General features: G+C 42.5%; 1 protein-coding gene across 10 annotated transcripts in view; it reads left to right on the top strand.

The window, feature by feature from the left end:
- Nucleotides 1-27,246, top strand: part of ST7 (suppression of tumorigenicity 7) — a 557,088-nt gene that overhangs the window by 439,950 nt on the left and 89,892 nt on the right. For all 10 annotated transcript variants that reach the window (XM_069228913.1, XM_069228910.1, XM_069228912.1 and 7 more), the window contains exons 8-9: nt 6,713-6,810; nt 23,987-24,101. In XM_069228913.1, coding sequence (XP_069085014.1) covers nt 6,713-6,810; nt 23,987-24,101 — 213 coding nt within the window. The remainder of the gene's footprint in view (nt 1-6,712; nt 6,811-23,986; nt 24,102-27,246) is intronic.

Here is a 27,246-nt window from a genome sequence, read left to right as displayed (position 1 = left end):
GACGAGATGGATTTGATTGGGTTGGATTTGAGTGGGATGGATTAAATTGGGGTGGGTGGTTTAGATTGGAGTGATCGGGCTGGGGTGGATTGGATCCTGGTGGATTGGAGTGGGGTGGATAGGAGTGGGTGGATTAGATTAGATTTGACTGGAGTTGATTAGATTGGACTGGACTGGAGTGGGGTGGATTGGATTGCAGCGGTGAGCATTGAAGTGGGGTGGATTGGATTGGAGTGGTATGGGTTGGAGTGGGGTGGATTGAAATGAGGTGGGGTGTATTGGATTGGGGTGTGGGGCTTCAGTGTGGGGTGGGGTGGATTACATTGAGGTGGGATAGCTTGGGTGGGGTGGATCGAGTGGGGTGGATTGGAGTGGGGAGGCTGGTTGGATTGGTTTGGAGTGTGGTGGACTGAACTGGGGTGCAGTGGATTGGAATGCGGTAGTGTGGGGTGGAGTGGATTGAAATGAGGTGGGGTTAATTGTATTAGAGCGGGTTGGACTGGGGTGGGGTGAATTGCGTTGAAGTGAGATTGATTGGATTGTGCAGTGAACTGGGTGGGGTTGACTGAAGTGGGGTGGATCGAGTTATGGTCGGGTGGAGTGGATTGAATGGGGTGCATTGGACTGAGTGGGGTGCATTGGGGAGTGGTAGATTGGATTGGGTTGGGGTAGATTGGATTGGAGTGGGGTGGAGTAGATTGTGATGGATTGAGCTGGAGGGGTGAATTGGATTGTGGAGTGGATTGGGGTGGAGTGGATTAATTGGAGAGGGTGAACTGGACTGGGGTAGATTAAGGTGGCTTGGAGTGGGTTGATTGGACTGGAGTAGGGTGGATTAATGTGGACTAGGTTAGACTGGAGTGGAGTGGATTGGATTGGAGTGGGATGGATTGGTCTAGAGTGGGTGGATTGGGTTGGGGTGTATTGGATTGGAGTGAGGCAAATTGGATTGGGCTGGGTTGGGGTGGATTGGATTGGGGTGGACTGGATTTTAGTGGGGTGGATTGTGGTTGAATGGTGTGGGATGGAGTGGGATAAATAGGATTGGGATGAGGCAGATTGAATTGGAGTGGGGCAGATTGTTTTGAATTGTAGTGGGTTGGTGGGATTGGATTGAGGCAGGGTGAAGTGGGGCAAATTGAATCGGGGTAGGTTGTTTTGGATTAAAGAGGGGTAGATTGAAATGTATTGGAGTGGGGCAGATTGTTTTGGATTGGAGTGGCTCAGATAGTTTTGGATTAGGGCAGATTGGATTGGGCCAGATTGTTTTGGATTGGAGTACAGCAGATTGTATTCGGGTGGATTGCAGTGAGATGGCTTGAGGTGGTGTTGGGTGGATTGGATGGGAGTGGGGTGAATTGGAGTGGGTTGAATTATGATGGAGTGGGGTGGATTGTGTTGGAGTGGGGCATGTTGTTTTGGAGTGGGGCAGATTGGAGTAGGACAGTTTTTTGGATTGGAGTGTGGCACACTAGACTAGGGCGGATTGGAGTGAGAAAGATTGTTTTGGATTGCAGTACAGCAGATTGTTTTGCATTGGAGTGGGTCAGATTGGAGTGGGGTGAATTTGAGTGGGTCAGATTGTTTTGGATTGGAGTGGGCCATATTGTTTTGGATTGAAGTGAGGCAGACTGTTTTTGATTGGAGTGAGGCAGTCTGTTTTTGATTGGAGTGGGACAGATTCTTGTGGATTGGAGTGGGACAGATTCTTGTGGATTGGAGTGGGGCAGATTCTTGTGGATTGGAGTGGGGCAGATTCTTGTGGATTGGAGTGGGGCAGATTCTTGTGGATTGGAGTGGGGCAGATTCTTGTGGATTGGAGTGGGGCAGATTCTTGTGGATTGGAGTGGGGCAGATTCTTGTGGATTGGAGTGGGGCAGATTGTTTTGGATTGCTGTGGGGCAGATTGTTTTGCATTGGAGTTGGTCAGATTGTTTTGCATTGAAGTAGGGCTTTTTGGAGTGTGGCATATTGTTTTGGATTTGAGTGGCACAGATTGGGGTTGGGCAGATTGTTTTGCAGTGGAGTGGGGCAGATTGTTTTGCATTGAAGTAGGGCATTTTGGAGTGGGGAATATTGTTTTGGATTCGAGTGGGACAAATTGGTGTTGGGAAGATTGTTTTGAATTGGAGTGGGGCAGATTGTTTTGAATTGGAGTGGGGCAGATTGTTTTGGATTGAAGTGCAGAAGATTGTATTAGGGTGGATTAGATAAGAGTAAGGCGGATTGAGGTGGTGTTAGGTGAATTGGATGGGAGTGGGGAGAATTGGAGTGAGTTTAATTCGGATGGTGTAGGGTGGATTGGATTGGAGTGGGACATATTGTTTTGGATCGGGCAGATTGTTTTGCATTGGAGTGGGGCCGACTGTTTGGGATTGGAGTGGAGCAGATTTGAGTGGGACAGATTGTTTTGTATTGGATTGCAGCAGGTTGGAGTGTGGAAGTTTGTTTTGGATTAAACTGGGGCAGATTGGAGTGAGGCGGATTGGAGTGAAGCAGATTGTTTTGGATTGGAGTGGGATAGATTGATTTGGATTGCAGTGGGGCAGATTGTTTTGCATTGGACTGGGGCAGATTTGAGTGGGGTAGATGGGACTAGGGCATATAGTTTTGGATTCGAGTGGCGCAGATTGGAGTGGGGCAGATTGTTTTGGATTCGAGTGGGGCGAACTGGGGTGTGGCAGATTGGAATGAGGTGGGTTGGGAGGAGTTAAGTGGGTTGGATTCCGGTGAATGGTTTGGATTGGAATGAGGTGGACTGGTGTGGGATGATGTGTGAATTGGAGTGGGGTGGATTGGGGTGTGCTGCACAATTATGTGTTAAAGCATCATTTCAGAAAATGCACATAATAAAGAAACAATGTTGCGTTACAATATTTAGAACAAGACAATCGTCATCTTTTGAGAACAGCACTCACAAGCAAAAACAAAAGCAAACATGAGTGCAAAGTGAGAAAAGAACACTTGGCAAAATAAAAGAAAGTTAGCTATAAAAAAAAAGTTTCCATTTTGTTTGTCCTACTGGGCACGTTTGTACCAGTCAAAAGCCTTCTGTTTGCAGGGCAAAATAGTACCTCAGTCACGTCTAGAGCAGCAGACAGGCACTCATTAAGTTGAACAGAAATGATGCTTGGCCTACAGTGACGAATTACAAGGTTGTAAATAAGAGTGTTGCGCAAGCCAACAAATGGTAAGCGACAGGCGGGCTCCAAGCCTTTTACTGTACACAACAGATTCTTGCAAGCGAGAGGTATGCGCTAGCAGGCTTGATCCTAAATAGGAAAAGGATTAAGAAGTAAGCAGATGAAGAAATGGAAATGAGATTCTAGGCACTTAAACATTTAAAAGGTATTCCATAGGGGGCTTCAAAAGTAAACAATTCACCATTGGCCCGTTGTAAATTGATGACCTTCTAAATTCCAATTCATTCTGGGCCTCTTGCCTGACTAGCTTTTGTCCCCAGGTTGGTGAATTTTACTAAAATAGGAGTCCTGTTTAATCTCTTTCTCTCGTTTGAACCACACATCCGTATCCAGGGAAACGATTTTCCATTTATACTGATGTCCATTTCTGAGCTCTGCTTTCATCTGCCTTACACATATAACTACTTGACTTAGAACTTTGCATTCGGTCCAAAGGACAATTACATGACATATTGGGCCTCAAGTATAGGGGCTCAAGGGAACATGCTTTTAGAAGGTTTGACTGGCTCCAAGTTGCTCAGCTTCAGACATTATCTTTTCAGTCCTTAAGATACAATCATAGAACATGCTACAACACTGCACAAAGTAAATTTACAAAATTATCAACACTAACTTCTGCAGCAACAGAGGTTAGATTGGTTGCGCAATCCAGTAAAATTTACAGCCACTGTACTTTAGCAGCTGTATAGAATAATCTTTTCTGAACGCATGTGGTTGACTTCAAGTACTCTAGAGATATACACTGCACGCCTCTCTTGAAGCAAACATATTACTTTACTAAGATTACTAAGCTATTTGTTCATCACGGTCGCCAAATGTTCTGATGCTAATGTGTCCTAGTCTGCCTGGGTCGCAAGCCTTGCAGAAGAACAGGCCTACTTGAGTAATCTTACTATTTTCCCTTTGAGGTCTGCCCTTCCTTGAATACGTGTTGGTACATTTCTGGTGTGTGTTGGGTTTCAGGCCAATCAGACCTGCCTAAGACTTGCAACTAAATGAGTCTTAAGGATTGTATTCCACCACGTAGCATAAGATCCACCGTATGTAGTGCTCCTCCTCCCACCATCTACTTTCCCTTAAAGCTAATTCGCTTTGTATAGAATTGACTCTTATCTAAACGTCGGTCTTTCTCAAATGTATGTTGAGTGTAGGAAATGGGAATAATTAATTTACACATCTAATTTATTCTCAATGAAAAGACATACACTAGAGATTTTTAATTTTTAAATAGGCGCAGCACCTTTTGCATCTCTCCTGCTGATATGCTAAATTTATTGTTTAATTGTTACTTTTTCGTACTATAAAGTGACCTATACAGAAATTACTGCCAGTGACTATCTTCGTACCACATATTCGTTTGTATTCTTATCCAGCATTTTTTACTTATATTTCAGTAGATGGCTTTTTCCGTTTTATTTTTATTTGTCATTAAAAAGCGTTGTAACTTTATTTCTGAAATTAATTTTGTTTTAACTTATTGTTAAGGAAATGAAAGTATGTGTAAATATTATCATAGTTATCCATGTCAGCACACTGTAAGTAAAATATGAACAAAACACATGCAACATCAGTGGTTTGAGAGTATCTATATTATTATATGTAGAAATGTATGCAACACTTGGTTTTACGGATCAAATATGGGTTTGAGTAAAGGAGGGCTCTAAAATAGTGTGAAATGTGTTTTTAATTAAACATAATTGAATTTGTTGTAGGAGGCATGAGCTGGTTTAAACATATTGTGTGGCACTTGATTAAAGGGGTGGAATCTAAGGTTACACCGTAGGCGGTGTGAGGCCCAGGTGATGGGAGTGCTAGAGTGGTGTGCACAATGTGAGGTCAGGCCACAGGAAGGGCTAGAAGGGAAGGCAGCCATGTGCGAGCTGGAGGCAGGGGCTGTCTGCGCCCAGTGGAGGGGTGAGAGGGGCAGGCCGCAGAAGATCCTTGGGCTGCGAGTGCCCTAGAGCTTCAGGAAGTGTAAGATCGAAGGACGGGGCAGGGATGGTCCGGCGCAAGCAGTGATCCCATTCTGGCAGTCCTTTAGATAGCAGAGCTAGGTGTTAGGTTACAAAAATGTTATACGTGTTGGGCAGGAAAAATATCCCTGAGGTTATTTATATAACACAGATGGGAGGCAGGTGGCTGTGCTAGATTCCAGAGTAAAGCTAGGTTACTTCTTTATTTAAAAGCAGCGCTGTCAGTTGGATTGCACAGTTACAGGCCAGCGCAATATAGAGCAGAGCTGTCGCTCAAATTGTATCGATGCAACAGATCAACATTTCAGGGCACAATGTTGCTTTAAGGGTTACAATGATGTTATATATCTGCAGTTGAGACAGAGCTTTCCCTAAGTTTATAGGCCAGGTATGAGAAAAAAAGACATCTCTGGTTAAGATAGCAGAGATATGTCCGTCAAACAGTTGGGTTTATGCTGAGGATGCACAGATGGCGCAATCCTGTACTTCAGACATCGTGGCTATACACATACCTCAGTGCATGGTACGCCAATGAGTTGCTCGGAAGCTACAGGTAGCTCTCCAGGTACTTGTGAGTAGCTCCCCTATGTATAGCCCACGCTAGTAAATGAAAGATTTTTGTTTGGTTGAAGTATGTCTCCAAAATTGAAAAAGGATGTATTTAAAAGTAAAATGTGTGTATTTTTAGAACTAATAAGCTGATGTGTGCATAAAAATATATTTAAAGCTGATATTCAAATGTAATTCATGCTGCGTTGGGGAGTCCCAGGTGCCAGAGGGCATTGCATACATGACTGTTACGACACGTAGAGTTATTCTAAATTAAAAGTGATACAGGTTGTTTTAACACAGTATTGCTGGTGACGTTGTGTGATGTTCCTAGGGGGTCACTGCCAGTAACGCTGCATGCAATTGCCCCTCATGTCTGAAGTGGTCACAATTGTAAAATTAATAATTTGTGCTAGTAGTTCGGGATGATTTATATTAAACAAAAGCAGATCTTATTATAGAAAAGGTAGGCGATCCCTGTCTTGGACAGTAAATCTATCCCTCAGGTTGCAAAAAATGAATGAGCCATGAACTTCTAACAGAAGATTTAAACCTCATTATGTATGTGCCACACACGTGAAAACTAATGACGCGTCCAATGTGTCAACTACCCTGGAGACCAGCACACTTAATCTAACATGCTTTTAGTTTAACACTCAATAATAAAACATATTTTGTGCTATTGCCTTTCAATTTGTGGGCACTTGTACTATTTTTAATATGTTTATTGTTACGTAATGTTTATATTTTGACGTATTTAAACAGGGTTTAAAACACAGAATTATTTCTTCACATCAAACTGTGCTAAATCGTGGGATTATAACTCTGAGGTTTAAAATGTAGGCATTTTGGAAACTCCTCCTAATTCATTGTTAATATTGTGTGCACCCTTTTTTCACGTCTTAAAAAACCCTTTGCAGTATGACTTTTTCCTGATTCTACTACTTCTGTTAAGAAAATTAACATCATCTTACTTTTTCTTTCAAGGGCGGGACACCAACGTTTTGGTGTACATTAAAAGGAGGCTGGCCATGTGCTCGAGAAAACTGGGTAGGACCAGAGAGGCAGTCAAAATGATGAGAGATGTGAGTGTGTGCTTTTATGCAGTTGTTTGATTCATTTTAAAGCTCTCTACAGTAAGACATGCCAACGATACCAATTAAACATTGTTGATGCTCTATGCCTCCATTTATTGATGATGCTCGGTGCCTCCATTAATGGGCCTTCATTGCACACGTTTCCTAGTTTACAGTAAAAACTCACAAAACAAAATCAAAGCAAATGCAGTAGACTATGGAAAAGGGGGCCTGCCTAACTAACCTACAAGGGCATTTCACATAAACCGTTTGAGCCCATCAAAAAATACCATTATAGCGAACTTAACAAACTGAGCTCGTATACCAGACCCAGAGATTTTCCTAAGTTACTGGGTTATGTTGAGCAACTCTCCCACTACTAGGAAGAGAACAGTTGTTGGTCTTGGTCTTTTTCTTGGCAGTTTTCAGTATCCTCAGAAGGGCTCACCTGCATCTTTTCCAGAGAGAAGCCAGTCAGAAATACAGATTTGATTACTGAATGGTGATGTGTTTTTCCGGATGTTGTTTTGACCATCCATTGGTTTATGATTTTAGATGTGTTCCTTTGCCCAAGTTTGCTTCAGTGCCTGTGTCAGCCCACTGCAAATCATGCTTAACTCGCAGACATATAAAACACCAATTTGGCATTTTTTCGGTCCCCTACGTTGCAGGAGTGACCTTGCATGAATAGGGAATGAGGCCGAGTCCTGAATCAGAACTCGTGGTACCTGCTGTTTGAATTTGTGTCTTACATTTCCAACAGCTCAACTCTTTGTGGGAAGGTGGGTAAGAGGCGGGCAAGAACAGGATAAGAGAAATAGAGAGAAAACAGAGTGGTAGAGAGAGAAATAAATAAATCGGGAGGGGATAAAAGATTTGCATGAAAAGTTAGAGAGCAGTACCTCAGAGTATCAAACCACTACATTGCAGAGAAATATGTATTGCAAGGAAAGATAGCAGCAAAGGATGGAGAGAATGGGAAAAAGATGCAGAGTAAAAAACTGGATAAACGGTAAATAATATAGACCAGGGAAAGATTACCCAGAGATAGGCACTTCTGAAAGCAGGCAGAAGTGAAGGAAAGACTGGCAACAGGGGAGAGACCTTGCAAGAAAAGGTGGCAGCAGGTGACGAGATAGCAGTAGGGAAGACAGATACATTGTGAGAGAAAGACTGCAGGGAAGTGCTGGACTGTAAAATGAGAAACATTTTAGTGGGGAGAGCAAGATCACAGGAGTAAAAAAAAAAACTGAGAGAAAACTTGCATTAATAGATTACAGGATAGAGAACAGATTCTGATTAAAGGCAACTGCAAAGTGGAGACTTAGAAAGAAAAGTGAGAGAGACCGATAATTATATATTACAGCATAATAATACATAAAAGTCAGAGGCTTTGTTGACAAAATGGCTCTAGTGTTTGTGATCATTGAAAAATACTCAAATTGCTTGCAATTCTACTTTTTACACTGATTTTAATAACTGTCTCTAAACATATTTCTGATTTTACTAAAGTAGATACTTTCCTTTTTTGCTGCCCCACCTTCTTATAACTACATTTTATTACACATTGTAGGAGTGTGCACATCTGCTAGTCTTGGTAGCAATCATATTCTCTTAACCTTGTATCACCTTGTCATCTTAGGAAATGTTCCACTTTACATATCACCACCTTGTCTTTTTTTCAAATTGAGCTCCAGCACATGCTCCACAAGTTTAGAAAAACGGATTGAAATATGTAGTTTCAGATTGATAATCGCTGTCACCATCTGGGGCGTCAACATGACAGCGTCAACAGCGGCTGTGTACCATAAACTGTATTAAGTGGACAATGAAATGTGTAGGATATAGAATAATAGAAATCACTCACTAATCTCAACCTTTATATCAAATTAACTAAAGAGTAAATTAAAATGAATTGGTTACTTCATGACAACACTGCCACCCACATCGCCGGACACACGCTTGACCCTATCTTCTCCGCCAGCAAACACATCTTTTTCAGCCACACCTCCGCTCTACACTGGACCGACCACAGCTGTGTCCACTTCACATTCCGACGCGAGACCCGCCACCTCCGCACTCAACCCATCCCTCGTCGACAGTGGAACAAGATCCCCGAAGAGCAACTCTTCTCCGCACTCGCCGCCAACCAACCCACCCTCACCACCGACCCCAACGACGCAGCCCTCAGCCTCACGAACTGGATCTCCAACTGCGCAGACAACCTTGCTCCCCTCAAACGCACGCATCGACAGGCCAACACCAAAAAACCTCTCTGGTTCTCTGACACCCTCAAAGAATCAAAGAAAACTTGTCGCGCCCTCGAGAAGGCCTGGCGCAAGGACCACACCGCTGACAACATGACCACCCTCAAGAACGCTACCCGCGAACATCACCACCTGATCCGCGCTGCCAAAAGGAACTTTTTCACCGACACACTGGACAAAAACAGCCACAACAGCAGAGAACTTTTTAGCATCGTCAAGGAGTTCTCCAACGCCAACGCCGTCACGCCCTCACAGGATTTGTGCGAATCCCTCGCCACCTTCTTCCATCGCAAGATCAGCGTCCTCCACGACAGCTTCGGACACCAGACCCAACCAAGCATCACCGAACCCGCACCCCCGGCCATCACCCTCAACGACTGGACCCACATCAACACTGAAGAAACCAAATCCATCATGAACTCTATCCACTCTGGCACCCCTTCGGACCCCTGCCCTCACTTCATCTTTAATAAAGCCGACGACATCATCGCCCCGCACCTCCAGGCCGTCATCAACTCTTCTTTTCTTCTGCTACCTTCCCCGAATGCTGGAAACACGCCGAAGTCAACGCCCTACTAAAGAAACCTACGGCTGACCCGAGCGACCTGAAAAACTTCCGCCCCATCTCTCTCCTGCCCTTCCCAGCCAAGGTAATAGAGAAGACCGTCAACAAACAGCTGACCACCTTCCTGGAAAACAACAACCTGCTCGACCCTTCACAAACCGGATTCCGAACCAACCACAGCACGGAAACCGCCCTCATCTCAGTCACAGACGACATCAGAACCCTGATGGACAACGGTGAAACAGTCGCCCTCATCCTCCTCGACCTCTCGGCTGCCTTCGACACCATCTGTCACCGCACCCTAATCACCCGCCTCCGCTCCACCGGGATCCAAGGCCAGGCTCTGGACTGGATCGCCTCCTTCCTCTCAAACCGTTCCCAAAGAGTTTACCTCCCACCGTTTCGCTCAGACCCCACCGAGATCATCTGCGGCGTACCTCAAGGCTCATCGCTCAGCCCGACACTCTTCAATGTCTACATGAGCCCCCTCGCCGACATCGTACACAAGCACGACATCATCGTCACCTCCTACGCCGACGACACCCAACTTATACTCTCCCTCACCAAGGACCCCGCCAGCGCCAAGACCAACCTACAAGAGGGTATGAAGGACGTCGCAGACTGGATGAGGCTCAGCCGCCTAAAGCTGAACTCTGACAAAACGGAAGTCCTCATCCTCGGCAACACCCCATCCGCTTGGGACGACTCCTGGTGGCCCACGGCCCTCGGCACCGCACCGACCCCCGCAGACCACGCCCGCAACCTCAGCTTCATCTTGGACCCTCTTCTCACCATGACCAAGCAAATCAACGCTGTGTCCTCCGCCTGCTTCCTCACCCTCCGCATGCTCTGCAAGATCTTCCGCTGGATCCCCGCAGACACTAGAAAAACCGTGACCCACGCCCTCGTCACGAGCCGCCTGGACTACGGCAACACCCTCTACGCTGGGACCACCGCCAAACTCCAAAAACGCCTGCAACGCATTCAAAACGCCTCAGCCCGCCTCATCCTCGACGTACCCCGCAACAGCCACATCTCCGCACACCTGAGACACCTGCATTGGCTCCCAGTCAGCAAAAGGATCACCTTTCGACTTCTCACCCACGCACACAAAGCCCTCCACAACAAGGGACCGGAATACCTCAACCGACGCCTCAGCTTCTACGTCCCCACCCGCCTCCTCCGTTCCTCTGGCCTCGCGCTCGCTGCCGTCCCTTGCATCCGCCGCTCCACGGCGGGTGGGAGGTCTTTCTCCTTCCTGGCAGCCAAGACCTGGAACTCCCTCCCCACCAGCCTCAGGACCACCCAGGACCACTCCGCATTCCGGAGACTCCTAAAAACCTGGCTTTTCGAGCAGCAGTAACGCGCTTTATAAATGTTAATGATTGATTGATTGATTGACAATGAGGGGATAAATAATCCTTTTTAGAGAGCAAGATTGCCCTGGTACTGCATCACCTCCCCTATCATCCATATTCGACTTGTGTCCTCCTCTACAGTAACAATCTTCGGTTTCTCCTATATTGTGACTAACTCTTAATATCATATATTCTCTGCTATCAATATCTATTTCTTTCAACTGTTGAAGCTTTGAAAATTGCGCCAGTACTGTCCAACAAGAACACAGTTTGATCACAAGGTGTATTAATTCAAGGCTGGACTGCTTCATCACCTTGCCCTGATCTCCCTGCCACACTGACTCCTGCTACCTGGGTCATTTCCAAAAACAGGAAACTTAACCACACCTCAGAGGGCATTAGTGTTGTTCATGGATTGCTTATTTGGGCTGATGTCTTCAAAAACCTGTTTGATCATCAAAGGAGTCCCCTCTGTGGCTTCTCAATGGTTTGCCTCCAAAACTATGCCTATGACCCTCCTTGCCCCCCACCCAATTAAGTTTGGTCATCCTTGCTTTTCTTTCATTTTTTTTTTTTGAAGTATGTTTATTAATCTCCATTAGGTCTTGCAGACCCCATTCAGAGGCATAGGAACAGGTGGGCATGTGGCAGCAGGGATATGGAATTCCTATCCCCTGACCCGGGACTTATTGTTTGGGGTCAAAGGCACCAAATGTTCAATGTTATTTTGTCCTTGGGACAGGTAGGCCCAACCCCCTGCAGCACAAACCCTTTGGCTGCAGGTTTACAAAGAAGGAAACTGTCTGCAGTTGTGGTAATGTGTGTCCAAATTGTTAATGCTGTTCAAACTTGTATTTTTGGTTAATTAATTAAAAGCCTTCATTATTAGGGTGAGCACTGTAAATAAACGTTTTAAGGTCACACTGCACTACTGACAGTGGTTCCTGAAAAACAAAAAAAAAAGTGTACACACGTTTGAAAAGTTTAACAATATGAGGCCAAGTATAATGCTCACCAAATACTCTCTGATTAGCTGCAAATGTTTGCAGAAGCTTGTAAACAAGAGTGATGATTCTTTACTTTCAAAATAAAATGTTCAGAAAAAAGTAGGGAAAAAAGTAGGGAAAAAAAAAGTCGCCACTATTAAATTTTAGGTGCTATTTCTTTGAAGCGTCATTTAGTAAAACTTGTTGATACATGCTAGTAGTTCGAAAAAATATTCCTAATGGAAAATCAGTGTAGTCATTTTCAACAAGATTATGTGAAGCATGAAAATAAACAAGGACTGGCAAAGCCAACCGATCCGTCATTTTTTGTGAGTTTGTTTGGTTTCGTCAATGCGTGTCTTGTTTTTACATGGCTTTTGTAACACTTTATTGTTGTGGGAGTTGGCAGGCTCTCACCATTGTAACAAACGCAGGCAAAATAAAAGTTTTTGGTCTCAAAAAGCACACATTGCCACCAGTGGTGTAACAAAGGCCCGAGGCCCCCCTCCGTGGGCCCCCTCAGCACAGCACCTGCCCTGAGTTCATTACACCTCTGATTGCCGCAGTAGTTCCTAGCACTGAACAAAACTACTTTGTGTGCCAATAGGCTCATTGTGGAAGAGCAGAACGCAATCACTCGCATTAAAGCCACCCGATAGAGAGAAACAGAAGTTTAATAAAAACAAAATGTCTTTGTTAAAGCCAGACCTAATTGAGGACCCAATTCTTAAAGAAAGTCACAAAAGTGCACCCATTGTATTTGTCTTTGAATTAGTGTATTAAATGAATTCACAAGAACTTACAGAAGTAGACCAGGAAATCGTACTCCTAGAAAATATTTGTGAACTGTACTTTAGCACGAGAAATATGCATGTGTAGCTTTGCTCATGTGAAAATCTATTGAGTGTTTACAAGTTCACTTTCCCTCCAACCACTTTTTTTGCCAACCCTGGAAAAACATCTCCTTCTACCATTGTCGGGAGTCAATTTCCAACCTTTCTCACTATGGGAAAAGATTAGAGAAGAGCTTGTGGAAATCCTTAAAACATGCACGTTAGTAGGTTTGCAGACTCAAAAGCATTCCAGCCCTGGGGCTATTGCTTACTGCTTCCTCCAGCCCCAGTATGTAGATCTGCGGAAAGGTGGCAAAATAAGGAAATTGCTATAGTAGGGATTGAAATTGCAAGTATTTAAGCCCTACTATAGCAGTAGCCCTGGCATAATCAGAGAGGCTATTATCAGAGCTCTAACAAAATTAGATTGCTGCCATAATTTGTTGCCACACTACATAGCACCAAAGGGACAAGTAGATTTTTTTACAAGACAAGAATATTTCAGAAGCAACCTGTCCCATGGACAAGCAGATATTTTATTAAATTCCACACCCCTGCTGTGGCAGGCAGGAACTGCTGGGATTCACCCACGGGGTAGTTTGCCACTGATGTCCTGTGGCCCACCCTCCTATTGCCATGCAAATTGGGCTTAGTACAACCCCCTCCTCACTTCACTGTCTGGGTGGGAAGGGCGAGCAGACAGAGACTTCTCAGGTAAGTAGTGTGGGGTTTGCATGAGCTCGACTCTCAGCAGTCAACAAAGTTAAGCAGTAATCTCAGTGTCCAGCCAAGTACTTGTCATTTCAAGGAAGAACACACTTAAATGATTGTTGGATTTGTGCAGTGTTTAGTGCAAATGTATGATTAAAGTCAATGTCTCTGAGTGGGATTCTCTACCAGCACAACACCCAGCCCACTCTCTCTCCACTGCCTTTGTGTTGAGTGATACTTCTCTCAGCAGGGTACTCTGGGGCTGTCTCCAACCTGGAACATCTATAACAGGGGCATAAAGAAGTGTGAGGTTTCTGCACCTGGCTATCATTAGCCAAACAGAAGGAGTAGTCAGGGCAGCCAATAGTTGGGTCTGGCCTTTCTCACTTCTCACAGGAGTCTCTAGTCCCAGCTTTACCATCCACCAAAGGGAAGTGCTCAGGAAGACTAATCAGCATATACATGCTAAAAAAGGCCTCATGGAATTTCTAAAGGTAGCCCTGTCTCCATCATCCTCACTTCGGGATCAGGCACCCCCTTCCTCAAATACTTAAATGTAGGCAGTACACTTCCATTGTCTGGGACCACATTCCTCACCCTCCATCTTTTATTAGGCCAGGCCAGGTCAGGGGCACCCAGGATGGATCCCACTGGCCTCCACTGCTCTGGCTCACTCATACATACAACTTATCATCACACAGGTTACAAACACTACTTATTTGTAAACGCTAGACCAACAAAGTTTTTGAGTGAAAGGTTATGGGCATGCACATAATAGCAGAACTTTATACAATTGGGTCAGTAGGACTGTACTCCCAGTAACATAGGTAAAAAGGTCTTGTCACACTATTGATTTTCTCTACAAGCATGTTATGCTGCCACCACCACTTCATGAGCTACACCCAGCACAGAGAGAGTATTCAGCTGCCCCTAATGAGGGCATGTTTGACTCATCCATTCAGGTCGCAGAACAAATCCAGGGCCTAACTTAGAGACGGGCTCTGCACACGTTTGATTAATCTGATACCATGGTGAAAATAAACGTCAGGGTGTTAGACCTGTCATCCTTGGTGTGGTCTACCCCAAAACCTTTCCCTTCACCCCTCATGTTTTCTGAATTTCGTTTTTGTTGACATTAGGGTTCTGTGTACTATACCACTGCTAACCAGTGCTGAAGTGCGGGTGCTCTGTCTCTAAAACATGGTGCAATTGGCTTACACCTAATTGGCATATTTAATTTACTTATCAGTCCCTAGTATATGATACTACAGGTATATAGGGCCTGTAAATTAACTGCTACTAGTGGCCCTGCAACACTCATTGTGCCAACCACTTAAGTAGCAATTTAAAACATGTCTCAGGTCTTCCATTGCAGCATATAGTGCAATTTTGGTACTGTCAATTCAACCTGGTAAAATAAACCTTTTGGCAGTCCTAGACCTTCCATTTTACAACATATGTCACCCCCTCGTCCCCCTCCCCAACCCCCAACAGCAGGGTCTAAAGATGTCATTGCGCGAGGTGCATTGTATTTAAAAATTAGGACGTCTTTTTAAATATTTTATGTGCTGATAGTGAAAAATTCCTAGATTTGTTTTTCACTACCCTAAGGCCTATCCCTCCCATTGAATAACTTTGGACTACCCTAATATATTCAATAGGTGCTAACCTTTGATTGGGAACAGATAAGGATGTAGAGTTTTGATTCAAATGAATTGTAATTTAAAATCCTTTTTTTTAAATTTAAAATTAATATAAAACTCCAGTTTTAACTCACAATTCTGAAAATTCCACTTATAGAAAGTTGGCATTTTCTTGTCCTGACCATTTGGTGCCTGCTACCTATGTCCTGGATCCCATGGCTGTGAACCGCTGAGCCTTCTTGGCCTTTGTTTATTCCTTCCAGACAGTAAGACAAAGGAGGGACTAGGTGTTGGCAGAATGGGTAGTCCTTCCAGGATGTTTAGGGTGGAGCTGTTCCTTGCTCTACTTACATTTCAAAGGGCTGCCTTCAGCACACACACACAGAGGAACTTGACACCAGTGTTTTATCACCTTAAACTACTTAGAGCTCTGGCAGGGAAAGAAAATAACTTTCCATAAGTAGATGTGGAGGTAGCCAGGATATCACTGTCTGGCACCAGGTATAAATATTGGACCTCCTGAACCACTACTTCAGTACACGCCTGGAGCTGTATAAACTCCACAAGGCCTGCCTTGTACTCCAGAGGACTGCCCTGCTTCTTGAAGCCCACCATATTCTTCAAGGCCTGCCATGCTGCTTGAGGACTGCCTTGCTGCTTTAAGGAGAAAGGGTCATCTCCTTGAACCCAGGACTACCAGTGACCCCAAAGGCTTGTTGGCTGGCCTCCTTTGTGAGCTACAATTCTAAAACAAGTCCTAGAGACCTTGAACCCTGCACCCGACCTCTGCTGGAGAGAGTCCTAACCCCTAAGTGGTGCCACCCAGGTTCTGGACCCCTGGACGTGGCACTGCACTTGCTTAACCCTAAACGTTAGGACTTAAAGAAAATGTTCACCTATCAGTTGATCAACCCAAGATGCATCGCCAGTTGGCCTGACTTTGCGGTAGCTCCTGCTGCGTTCTTCTCCACAACAACGGATCCTGTTTAGCTGGACCTCTGATGGACAATATTTGACCTTGCGGAGCCCTCTTCAGATATTGCTTGCAGCTTCGTCCTGCTGGAGGTTTTCAATTTCCAAAACATTTTCTAAGTAGAAGGTAAAAATCTTCTCAGAGTTCAGTGGCGACAGGCTTGGTGATGATGACCTCTTCGACCTGGATGTCTAGTTTTTCCTACTTGGAGGTTTTTCCTGCAGTCTTCACCAAGACCGTGTCCAGCACTTCCTGGTGACGACAATGACTCCTCAGACACAGCCTTCTTCCTTGCCTCGCTGAACTCTAGCTTATACTGGACTTCTCTTCAAAATTTCTTCCAAGTCTGAAGGTAAGCCAAGACGGGACCCAACCTACCTTGTGTATCTGAACCACGCTCCGTTGTGGCTGGCCTTAACTTTTGACTCTGCCCCCGTCTCGTGAGGCCAGATAGCCGCAGTTAGTGCTTTTAGGTGCTAGATTTTACTAAAAACTTTACAAATCCATAACTTCTACTGATTGTATATAGCACAAAGAGTAATTTTATTAATTAAAATTCAATCTGTTTTTTAATTGGTGTGGGATTTTTGTTCTGTTTTCATTTTACTACTGTTTGAGTGCTGCATAAATACCTAAAATGGTGCATCTAAGTTATCCTGACTGCTTTTGTACTAAGCTACCCGAGGTTTAAGCGCAAGGTTAATTTACTGACTTTTGTGGTTCACCCTGACAAGCCTACTTAATCAAAAACCCAATATTTTACACATGGTACAAGATATGCGTGCAGTTGGGCACTCATTGCAAAGGAACACACCTGAATGCCGTGTAGGGGACATTCCCATCCCAACAAGTTTCAAGAAGACGTCAGTTACCCAGATGTTTCTGCTGTTTGACTCTTCTGAATACCCACCTTTTGGGGAGCTCTCCGTACGTGCTTAAGAGAGTGCAGTGGTTTACTGGAGACTCATTATTTATAACTCTGTAGTTACTGGTCATCTGTTTAGGCCCGTGCACATTGAATCTCCGGATTCCTGGTTAAATGCCAACCACAATTCAAAGTGAGCAGCAAAAATAGTGCATGTTTTTTCGCAATTGAAAGTAAATTCATAAAGAACTTTGATGTGCTCATACATGATTGCATGGTGTGCAAATGAAAGAAGCAGTGGCAAAGAGAAATAGGTCTGGCATTGGCTGCTGACTTGTTTGTTTTAACAGACCTTATTTTTCTTTGGAATGTTTTCTGAAGGTAAACGTGACATACAAGCAGGTCAGTAGCAATGTTGCGAGGTTGCCATTCCCCCGCCTAACTAGACTGAGCCTTGTTTAAAAGCTGACATTTTTTTTAATGTAAAAACACATATTGCACCAGTAGTCCCTGGCACTGAAGGAGACTACTTATTGTGTGGATGTGCACATTGTACAGGAGCAGAATGCTGACACTCAGTGATGTAAGCCCATGACTAAGGGCTCAACCTGTGCTCTATATACTGTGGTGGGCGAAAGCAAAATGTGAATGACATTACAGCATACCAATGGATGAAGAGGGCAGACTGACACTTCCTGTATGTTAGTATTTATAGTGACACATTTGTATTAAAAACAAAATGTCTTGGTGCACTCCAGACCTATAAATGGCGAAACATTACAGTAAATTCAGTATTACAAATGCCAGAATGTACAGTAGGTTAATGCATTTTTCAGGGGATGATCAAAGATCCTATACTGTAATACCATTCAATTAATACAGTTCAAAACATTGCAATGATACTTCACTCCCCCACCCCCATCCCAACCCCAGCTGATTGGCTGTCATGTGCGATGTGGAATGTGAGTACCATTGAAAGAGTAGTGCTGGGAGAAGATTGTGGAGGAGGGAAAGAGCCGCAGAGAAGGGTGAAGACTACACGGAAGGAGCATCAAATCGGGTGTGAGAGTGTCAGGATGCTACCCAGTATGGTAATAAGGTGAATTCCCTCTTCAGCTTGCCGTTCCCTGGTACTTGTCTGCCTGGGCTCCGAATGATTGCAAATAGGCATCCCCTGTCAGTGTGATTGGACGCTTCCTGAGCCCACAGTATTCCTCTCTTCGCAATTCATGTCATTCTGGTGTGCCCCACTGTAAGACCGCTTCCCGCCAACTGGTTCACTACAGGGTGTGTGGAGATTTCCAGCGCTTTAGTATGTGGAATCATAAGCATTATGAAGATAATTGTATATCAATCTTGCCAGAGCAAATTATTCGATTCTTGAAATCTGAAAAAATTAAAGTCGTGCATCAAGGATAGTAGTAGAATTTGTGTTCATCAAGGACATCAATATTAATAATTCAGGCAAAAAGATTCGATCCTTATGACAGAATTCCATTCTTCCAGAGTGTCAAGTCCTTTTCCAATTGATATGGAATGTAAGATCTAGTTGCATTTTTGTTTGCATAGAATAACAACATTGTCACTTTCCTTTGGTTGTTTTTGGATGACATCAATGACTTGCCTCAGAATTTTATTTTTATTGTGGTTTGCAGATGTATAATACTAAACCAACAGAGAATTTGCAACTTTGCACTTCGTATTAGTGTTGTAGGTGTAATTGCAGACTACACCGTTTCTGCATTTGTAATGTCCCAATAGATGGAAGACCCAGGATATTGGTGATTAATTGGGTCTGGTTTACTGTTTTTGCTAGTATGAATTGAAGTTTGAAGGAATGTTGTGGTAAGTCGAATGCAAGATCAGACATATTGAGGGTATTCTAATGTTTTTGACAAGTTTTACCACCTTAATGAAATTGGGACAGAATGAAGTGACACAAGTACGCTTATCAAGTGGATTTTAGTGTTTGAGTCAACCACCTCTGTCTAGGGTGGTACCAAACTCTTCATGGATTGTTTCATTAGTCTGTGAGGGTATCCCAACTCTGAGTTCATTGCAGAGGTTTTTCTTCTTTCACAAATACATCATCACTCGTTTTACTGTTACAGCACAGTCCTGCTCAACAGGAAGCCTTTCTCTAAGGCCTCTGAGATCGTGGCTGTGGAATACAAGCCAAGTGTTTTTTCAGTGGGCTTTCTGAAAAGGGTGTACACAGACAGTTTCCAATCAGTATAAGTCTTTCTGGGGTCTTAGTCATCTTTGTTGACTTTTTGGGATAGTATATGGAACAGGAGTTCTGGATTCCTTGCTCTCCAAAAATGAAAATCCATTCTTAATAATAAAACATCTTTCTTGGCCTCATCTGCTAGGTTGTAAGTCCTTTTCTGAATGTCCGGAAGAGTGCTGCAATTAAGGTGTGCGTAGTGAGAGGAACTGCAAAGTTGACAATACATTTCTTGGTTGTACATGCCAGTATCTTGAATAGCAACACCTCCTCTTTTATCTGAAGCTTTTGTGGCAGTATGATCATTATTGTTAAATCTAACAAGGGCCTTTCTTTCAGGCCAGCTAATATTATATGGGATGTAAATACCCTTATTGGCTAAAGCTGAACTGTCTTTTATGAGTAGGTTTCCACAAATGAGAACCTCTAGTTGTACCATGGTATTGGAGCTATTGAAAGTATAAGTTGGACAGAGTCCAGTAATAACAGGACCTCTGGGTGTGCCTTTATCAGAAAAGAATACACAGTAACATATATCTTTCTGAAAAAAATTACTGATGCTCAGCCTGTATATAACAAAAATCAGACTTCTCTCTGCTCACAAGGACAGCCCTGAAGTATGCAGGTGTGAGCGCGTCAAGCCTTATCTGTTTAGTTATGATAGCTAGTAAGGAGACTCGTCCTTAGGCTGATTAACCTTTTGACCCATTTAAGATGATCACACCATCATATCATATAAATATCAATATAAGTAAATAATTCAGTTCATTACAGTCAGTAATTGTACGCACCATGACCCATTTGGCCACAAATAACCACACCTTTTAATATCACTTAAATGTTTATTTCCCTATATTAACAATGCTAAGTCATGTAAATTAGTCTCTAAATCATATGATAAAAATATAGAAACAACACAGGTTGACTGAAATGCCTAAAGAATCTTAATTTTATCAAAGCTTCAGTAACTAGGCCTTCAATACCGACAGAACAAATCTATTATATTAGTAATTGAGAAAGGGTAAGAACATATATTTGTTCAGCAATTGAATGTTGTCCGTTTATTGGCAAAGACAAATGTAATTGTAGAAAACACCTCTCTAACTCCAGATTAGCATTAGCACGTTGGGCTCCATGCAGAAGTTTTAGTAACACAAATTTAGAAAACATCTAGCTATGGCTCTATCAAAAGCAGCAGTTGGTACCTAGAAAACAAAAACAAATCAACAATAAACATTGCAGTTGTATACCTGTCCTTGAGGATCAGCAAGCGGTGCTGTCTTCATCAGGGGGAAATCAACATCAAGACAGAGGGAAGAGGAAAAGGATTAGTTCAGAATTGGGGCACTATGATCTCTGAAACATCAAGTTAATGTCTAAGGCAAGTCAGGGGAAGTGCTACAAGTTTTCAGCAGTAAGCACTAAAGTAAGCACCAGCATCATTGCCTGGAGCATGAGAAATAACTCAAAGTTAATAAAGTACCAGAATGTCAGTAGACAGGCTGGCAAGTGTCAAAGTGACAGAGTGTCCAAGAGTGACATGGGAAATAATGGCTGCAAAATGGATGACTGCTCCCCCTAAGCTCCAAGAACAGTGTGGTTAAGTTAAAGTTGTCCCACGTTTTCCATTGGTCAGAAGCATCTGGTGATGATAATTGTCCAATTATAATTTTAGTACTTATCAGACAAATATGCTAGACAGACATCCGCATGTTAATGATTGATTCTTCTCCATTTGCGTACACCCAGTCGACACAATAAGAATCAACTTGAGGAACCTTCCGTCAATTATCAGTAGGTCCATTGTTCATCGCATTTCCAATACACTTCGAAATCAACAGTTACAGTGATGTAGAAACATTTTTAGGTTACACACATTTCCTCAAAATAAATACATTTGGTTAATACAAGTTCTGAACAAGTTTGAGATTCAAACAAAGGATTTGTTATAAAGCGGATGTGAGATCATTCTACTAAAGTTGCAACTTTCAGTATTTGGCAGACATTCAGTTGTAGTTGTGGCCTTGTTAACTTGAGGCCTTTTAGTTAGCACAAGCAAAGATCATAATATTTAGCTGTAAGTACGACAGAGTAATGCATTTTTAAACATATATAAACTCTTAATACATGTTAGTGAACAACTCTGTATAATATGGTGGCCAATCAAGTAGGCACATTATAAGTCACACATTATTTTTCTATGCTAATACATTTTATATGTTAAAAGGCATACAGAAATACATGTAATAATTATTAATGTTATTTTCAGCACTCACACAGGTATTCAATAGGCCTAACTCAAGTAAACATTTGATTTACTGAGTTTTGTTTTCATTATCTACTTTGAAATATATTTTACATTGGTTTTTCAAAGTATGTTTTTTAAAAAAAATATTTGCGCTTACATGGATATTCTACACTTAATGGATCGCTAAAAAAAAGTCCTTAATGTGATTATTTATTCCAGGATCCTGATTGTTTTCTAGTACATCATTAGATTAAATAACTTTAACACAGCAAAAGCAAATGCAGATTTGAGCCAGATTCACATTCATCCTCTGAGTTTTGAAAAAGCTCTCTAACCATGGGTGAAATCAGATGAACTATAACTGCAGAATCTTATAGCCATTATATAACTCTCCTAGACCAGGCTCATTAAGGTCGGCGACGAACCTGAAAGGTGCTCGTAAATCTTTTATAGAAGAGCAGCCAATGGAGTGACAGTTTTCATAGTCCCTAGGAGAATGCAGTTTTTTTGCCAGGAAGGTTTAGTACTGCACGTCATAAAATAAAATAAATTCACTACCAACCCTTTCGAGCAAACACAGAAAACTCGCAAAAGAGCATTGGACATAAGTTTTCATGAAACTCAACCTGCCCCACTGCCTCTGATAACTACCCTGTAAGGCACTGCCACACTCACTGTAGTGTCCTCAGGGGAAGACAATCCGAAGCAGCTGATAGATTACTGTGAGTAACTCTGTCCACCCTAAAGAAGCAATGTCTTAATAAGGTTTGTGTGTGCTGTCCAGTGCGCCAGGGTTTGAATTCCCCAGATCCTGCAGATTTCCTGAATGGTACTTGCATTTGGAACTGACAGGAAGATGTGAGGACTGTGTTAAACATGAAGAATGGGCCACTGACTCAGGGGCGCCTCATTGAAGGCACAGGCTTGTGGGGATTTGTGGGGCGACCCCTGTGGGGGTTTGAAGGTATTTCTGTGCGTAGCTAAGACTGGTTTCTGTCTACCCTGAAACTCTCGGTGCATGTAGGTAGCATATTGTTGTGGCCGCATTACACAGTGCAGCAGTACCCACTATTTAACCATCCACAGACTACACTAGTGTAATGTTTCCCTATATTGCCTGAATTTCAGAGTGGATTATTGAAGTATGCCAAGAAAGGTGTTTTATGAGATGGCGTTGTTGATTCAGTAAAACCTTTACTCACGCTTTTGTTCTCCCTACTGTGTGCACACTTGTGAATCATTCCCCACAGCTGCATAAAGTGCTGATTCTGTAGATACGGAATCCGCCCAGGAGCGCATGTAGTTCTTCTTCTAGATAGACCACAAGTACACTGTGCTTACACCCACATCTGTCACATTCAAATGCTTAGGTCTGATGGGAGACCCAGGCGTGTGAATATTTCTCGTTAGTAATATTTGATGATGGTTATTCCACAAAGATAATAACGAGCCTCATCCATGCTCTGTCTTGGAAAACACTTAAGTTCAGAGAAAAGAAGACCATGTTTCAAATGCATATTTCCTGTCACAGCGTAGCTCTGGAAGTGCCTGTGTTAGGCGCCTAGAAACAGGCTTACATTCTGCTTTATAACTTCGTGCGATCTGTAGACTCTGTCATCTCTGTTGTCCCTGTTTCTTCCGTTCAGGGTCCCTCTGGGATCATGCAGGTGTTTACCATGTACCAAACGTTAGACAAGCAGCAGCATCTGTCCTGCTTGTGCTACCTAGGTTATGTGCCCACCATTTGAGAGCCTCTTCTGCAGTCAGGTGCTCCTCCCCTCTGCAGCAAAAAACGGTCACTAGTGTTACAGCAACTTGACATGAAATACAAACTTAGTAACCATGCGTTTTGTGGTTTAATGTAAATGCGCTCAGTAGTTTTTGAGAAATTAGACCGCTATGAAGGGGCTCGGAGTGTTTTGAAGAGTTATTTATTTTGCTTTCCTTTCTGTATGTATGTCAAGAATGTTCTTTACGTACACGCTGCTACTCGGAGTGACAGGACATGGTCAGACTTCTGAAAGTAATCCTTCTAAATATGTATTCAGGTTTATGACCCATATTTTAACGCTGGAAGTATCCATGATAGTGACATCACCGATTATGTCATTGGTGATATATGTCATCTCATCTGTGTTGTTAACGATTATTTAATTTGATGTATCATCAGTGATGCCATGTATGAAGTCATAAGGAGTGCTTTGTGGGTGTGAGTTGTGCCTTACATTACAAATGACGAATTTGTTTTGTTTTTAAGTTTTGCATTGTAAGTATAATGTCACTTTGACTGTATTTTTGTTATTGAAAAACAGTTACATTTTTGTTCTGGTGACAAATTAAAATATAACCACCGAATATGGCCTAAGAATAACTGTACTAACCATATCTTGCCCCAGTGCATTGCTCATGACCTCTCACATCCACACTTAATATACTTTTCAGGAGACATGCAGTCAAACATAGTCATTAAACTGAATCTCACTAACACGTGTTAATCTCTTCTTTCTAGTTAATGAAAGAGTTTCCTCTTTTAAGTATGTTCAACATCCACGAAAACTTGCTGGAGTCATTGTTAGAACTTCAAGCATACGCAGATGTTCAAGCAGTATTAGCAAAATACGATGGTGAGTACACATTTGCCCTTGTGTGTTTTTGTGGTGTTTGAGGTTGTTCACAATGTAAAACTGATAGCAAAACCTTATCTTAAGGTCAAAACATAATAATAGATCCACAAAACAAAAACAATAGTGTGACTGATTTCATCAAGAATAGTGTGTTTAGAGGGTGCTGGGGATTTCCAGGTTAGGTTTTGGGGGTCCATCAGACTCACAGTGCGGGACCAGCAGGACTAGACTTCCATCTGATTCACACTAGGGCACTTGCAGGGCTCTGCATCCTTTTAAATCAAACGACATCCAGGCACCGTTGGAGGAACCAGGCTACTACCCTTAAATCAAGGAAGCAGGGCAGTGGAAAATGTTGTGACTACTGATTTACATGCATACCTCTCTATTTGTATAAGCACAGGGAAGAAACGCACTGCTAATACAGAAAGTTGCCCCTGCTCTAAATCAAGGCTACCTTCAATGTCTCCCTGTTTGTCAAAATTAATTCAAATGCATTCAACATTTTGTGGAAGAACGTTGCACCAGTCATGTAATGTGCAAAAAATGTAGCCTTGTGTATGTTACCATATAAAACCGTTCCACAGATACGTATCTTTTACATGATCTGTTAAAAGCATTTTTCTCTCACTCTTTGTCAGACTTTCCTTTCACTCCTTACATTCTCCATTCATACCACTTGACTCCCAGATATACAACACCAACTGTTCTAGAACTCACTTTTTTCTATGATGCCAGTGGACTGGTGGGACAATTATAAAATAATGCATACAATGCAGCATTTTGGCGGATGTCAGTTATTTTCTTCCATGTTCCTCAGGACAAACCACATTTTCCAGTCGTCTCTCAATACAACTTAATTGTTAATAAATGGTGGATATACAATAAAACTACATTTTTAATAGGTAAATTTAAACATATTTTTCATTATGTTCATTTTCAATAGAATGGAATGCTATTTATATCAATTATGTTCTACCTTACGGTCGAAGCCTAGTCAACATCAAATTCCAATTTGCATCTTTCCCGTAATACAATAAAGACAGAATATAATATATAAGTTGTTAGGTGTTATTGTCCCAGACAAATATATAGTAGTGTCTGATGAGGTAGTTTTGTGGTACACCTTCACCAAACCAGTATCTCTTATCCCCCTCCTGTGTTAGGCTTATGCATAGGTGCCTACCAACAGTCTGTTGTTTGCTCAGTATAACTCGCCCAAAAAAGCAGTCAGATTCTATGTCTCTTTTCTCAGTACTGCATAGTTCTCTTAAATATACACTCTTGTTTGGCATATCCTTTCCACCCCTTTGGGAACTATCAGTAAATAACACATTACTTTGAAACTCATTCTAATGTTTGCCCCTTTCAAGTTTAATCATCAACATTATTTCATAATTTCATTCTTTGGACTGACTTTTAGTTATGAAGAAACATCCCTTCCTATTAGAAGTCAGTCGGGCAAAGGTAGGATATTCATGAATCTAGAACACACAAGGTGTGTGGGGGAGAGAGAAAGGATAACTGACAAGTGAGCCTTCACAACTTGAAGGTATCCTAGCGACAAATACAGGAGCGTTGTGTTAGTGTGATCGGCTGGGGGTTCCCCATTTAAGGAAGAGGTGGTCTCACACACTGCAACATCTAATGCTTCATCATAGACCATGCCTCATCATCGACCACCTCTCCCCATTCTGGTAGGGCATCTCACACCTCACAGTAGGCCTACACTACAGGGAGTTTTTAGATAAGAACTACTGGATAATACTGGTATCTAGATCAGCTAAAAATACCTACCGGACTACCGTTTAAAAAAAAATCTTTAATAGTGGCGTCCATGGGTATGGTCAAAAACGTAACAACGTGAATATGAGTGGAAGGGCTCGACCCGTCATCAGACACCTGGCATGTTTCTGCCTTCACTAAGAGCCTGTTCAGGTCTGGGGCATTCTTCAGAGCTAGAATCCCTATCACCAAAGGTGTACTAACACCTTTCCTACTTAGTGGACATAAACACACTCAAGGCCTACCTGAGTGTAGAATAATCATCTATGCATTCTATTTTTGTACAAGCAGTTGGGAGCGGGTCTCAGTAGGTTTTGTGGAGCGATGGACCTTTTGACGAATGTGTCACAATAAAGGACATTGCCGAGCCCCAGACCAGAAGCCTATACCGCCTAAAAATTGGGTGCAACGATGAGAAAGTCACACAAATGGTTCGGACCTATTAAATTTACTAGAAATCATCATGTTTAATTGAGCTTTACTTCGACCAGGTCATGTCTTTTTCCTTCATAATTTACCGTCCCCAGTTTACCTCTGTGTTGCGACCTGTTTATCTGCAGAAAACAGCCTCTCATCTGTTTCGAAACTGACAAGGGGTCCGTACCTACATGGTCTGTTCTTTTATAGGTAAAGTAGATGAACGCAAACACAAGTTGATGTGGGCTGAAAATTCATAATAGTCTTGCTTACAAAAGATGAAAGTGGGAGTGCTCTGAGCGCCATCTTAGATTGCCCAGCCTGTTGTATTTTTTTCAGTACCTTTCAAATATTGAGTTGAGACAGTCTGCTTGGCTTGTTCCACACGTTAATCTGCTTATAATAAAACTCACTCCCTGAAATGGTAAAAACTCATCATCCCCTGAAGACAACGGTGCATATCAGACTAGACCACAAAGTGAATTCCCAGTGTACCACCTGAACAGAAAATCAGCCTAAATGTATTGACTTTGTAACTTCCCGGCATGTATTATTCACAAATTCTGTCCCTTTCACATAAGTCTTCTATCAAAGTTGTATAATACACAGCAACAACATGCTCACCTTTTTTTAACGACAACTTATATTTAGCAAGTTAATGTACCTTACAAGTATAGATTCTGAATGTACTACAACTTCTCTTATAACAGGCAGGCCTATCTTCCAACTCAGTTCTATAAATTAATCCATTTTTTTCTTTTTTCTTTTCAGTGATTTTATCCTAATGATCCCTGGATTTGTATGTCACTTGGGTAGCATCTGTTACCACTTCATCTATTTCTTTAGACCTAAGATTCCATTTATAGACCATTAGCTGAGGTTCCGGTAAAGTTATTTTCAGATAGTAGTTGGGGTAATTATTGCCTTTCTTACATTTGTTTTC

Source organism: Pleurodeles waltl, chromosome 4_1, assembly GCF_031143425.1.
Source record: "Pleurodeles waltl isolate 20211129_DDA chromosome 4_1, aPleWal1.hap1.20221129, whole genome shotgun sequence".
NCBI classification, from domain to species: Eukaryota; Metazoa; Chordata; class Amphibia; order Caudata; family Salamandridae; genus Pleurodeles; species Pleurodeles waltl.
Note: the sequence above shows the minus strand (reverse complement) of the source record. Positions and strands in the feature narration are given on the sequence as shown.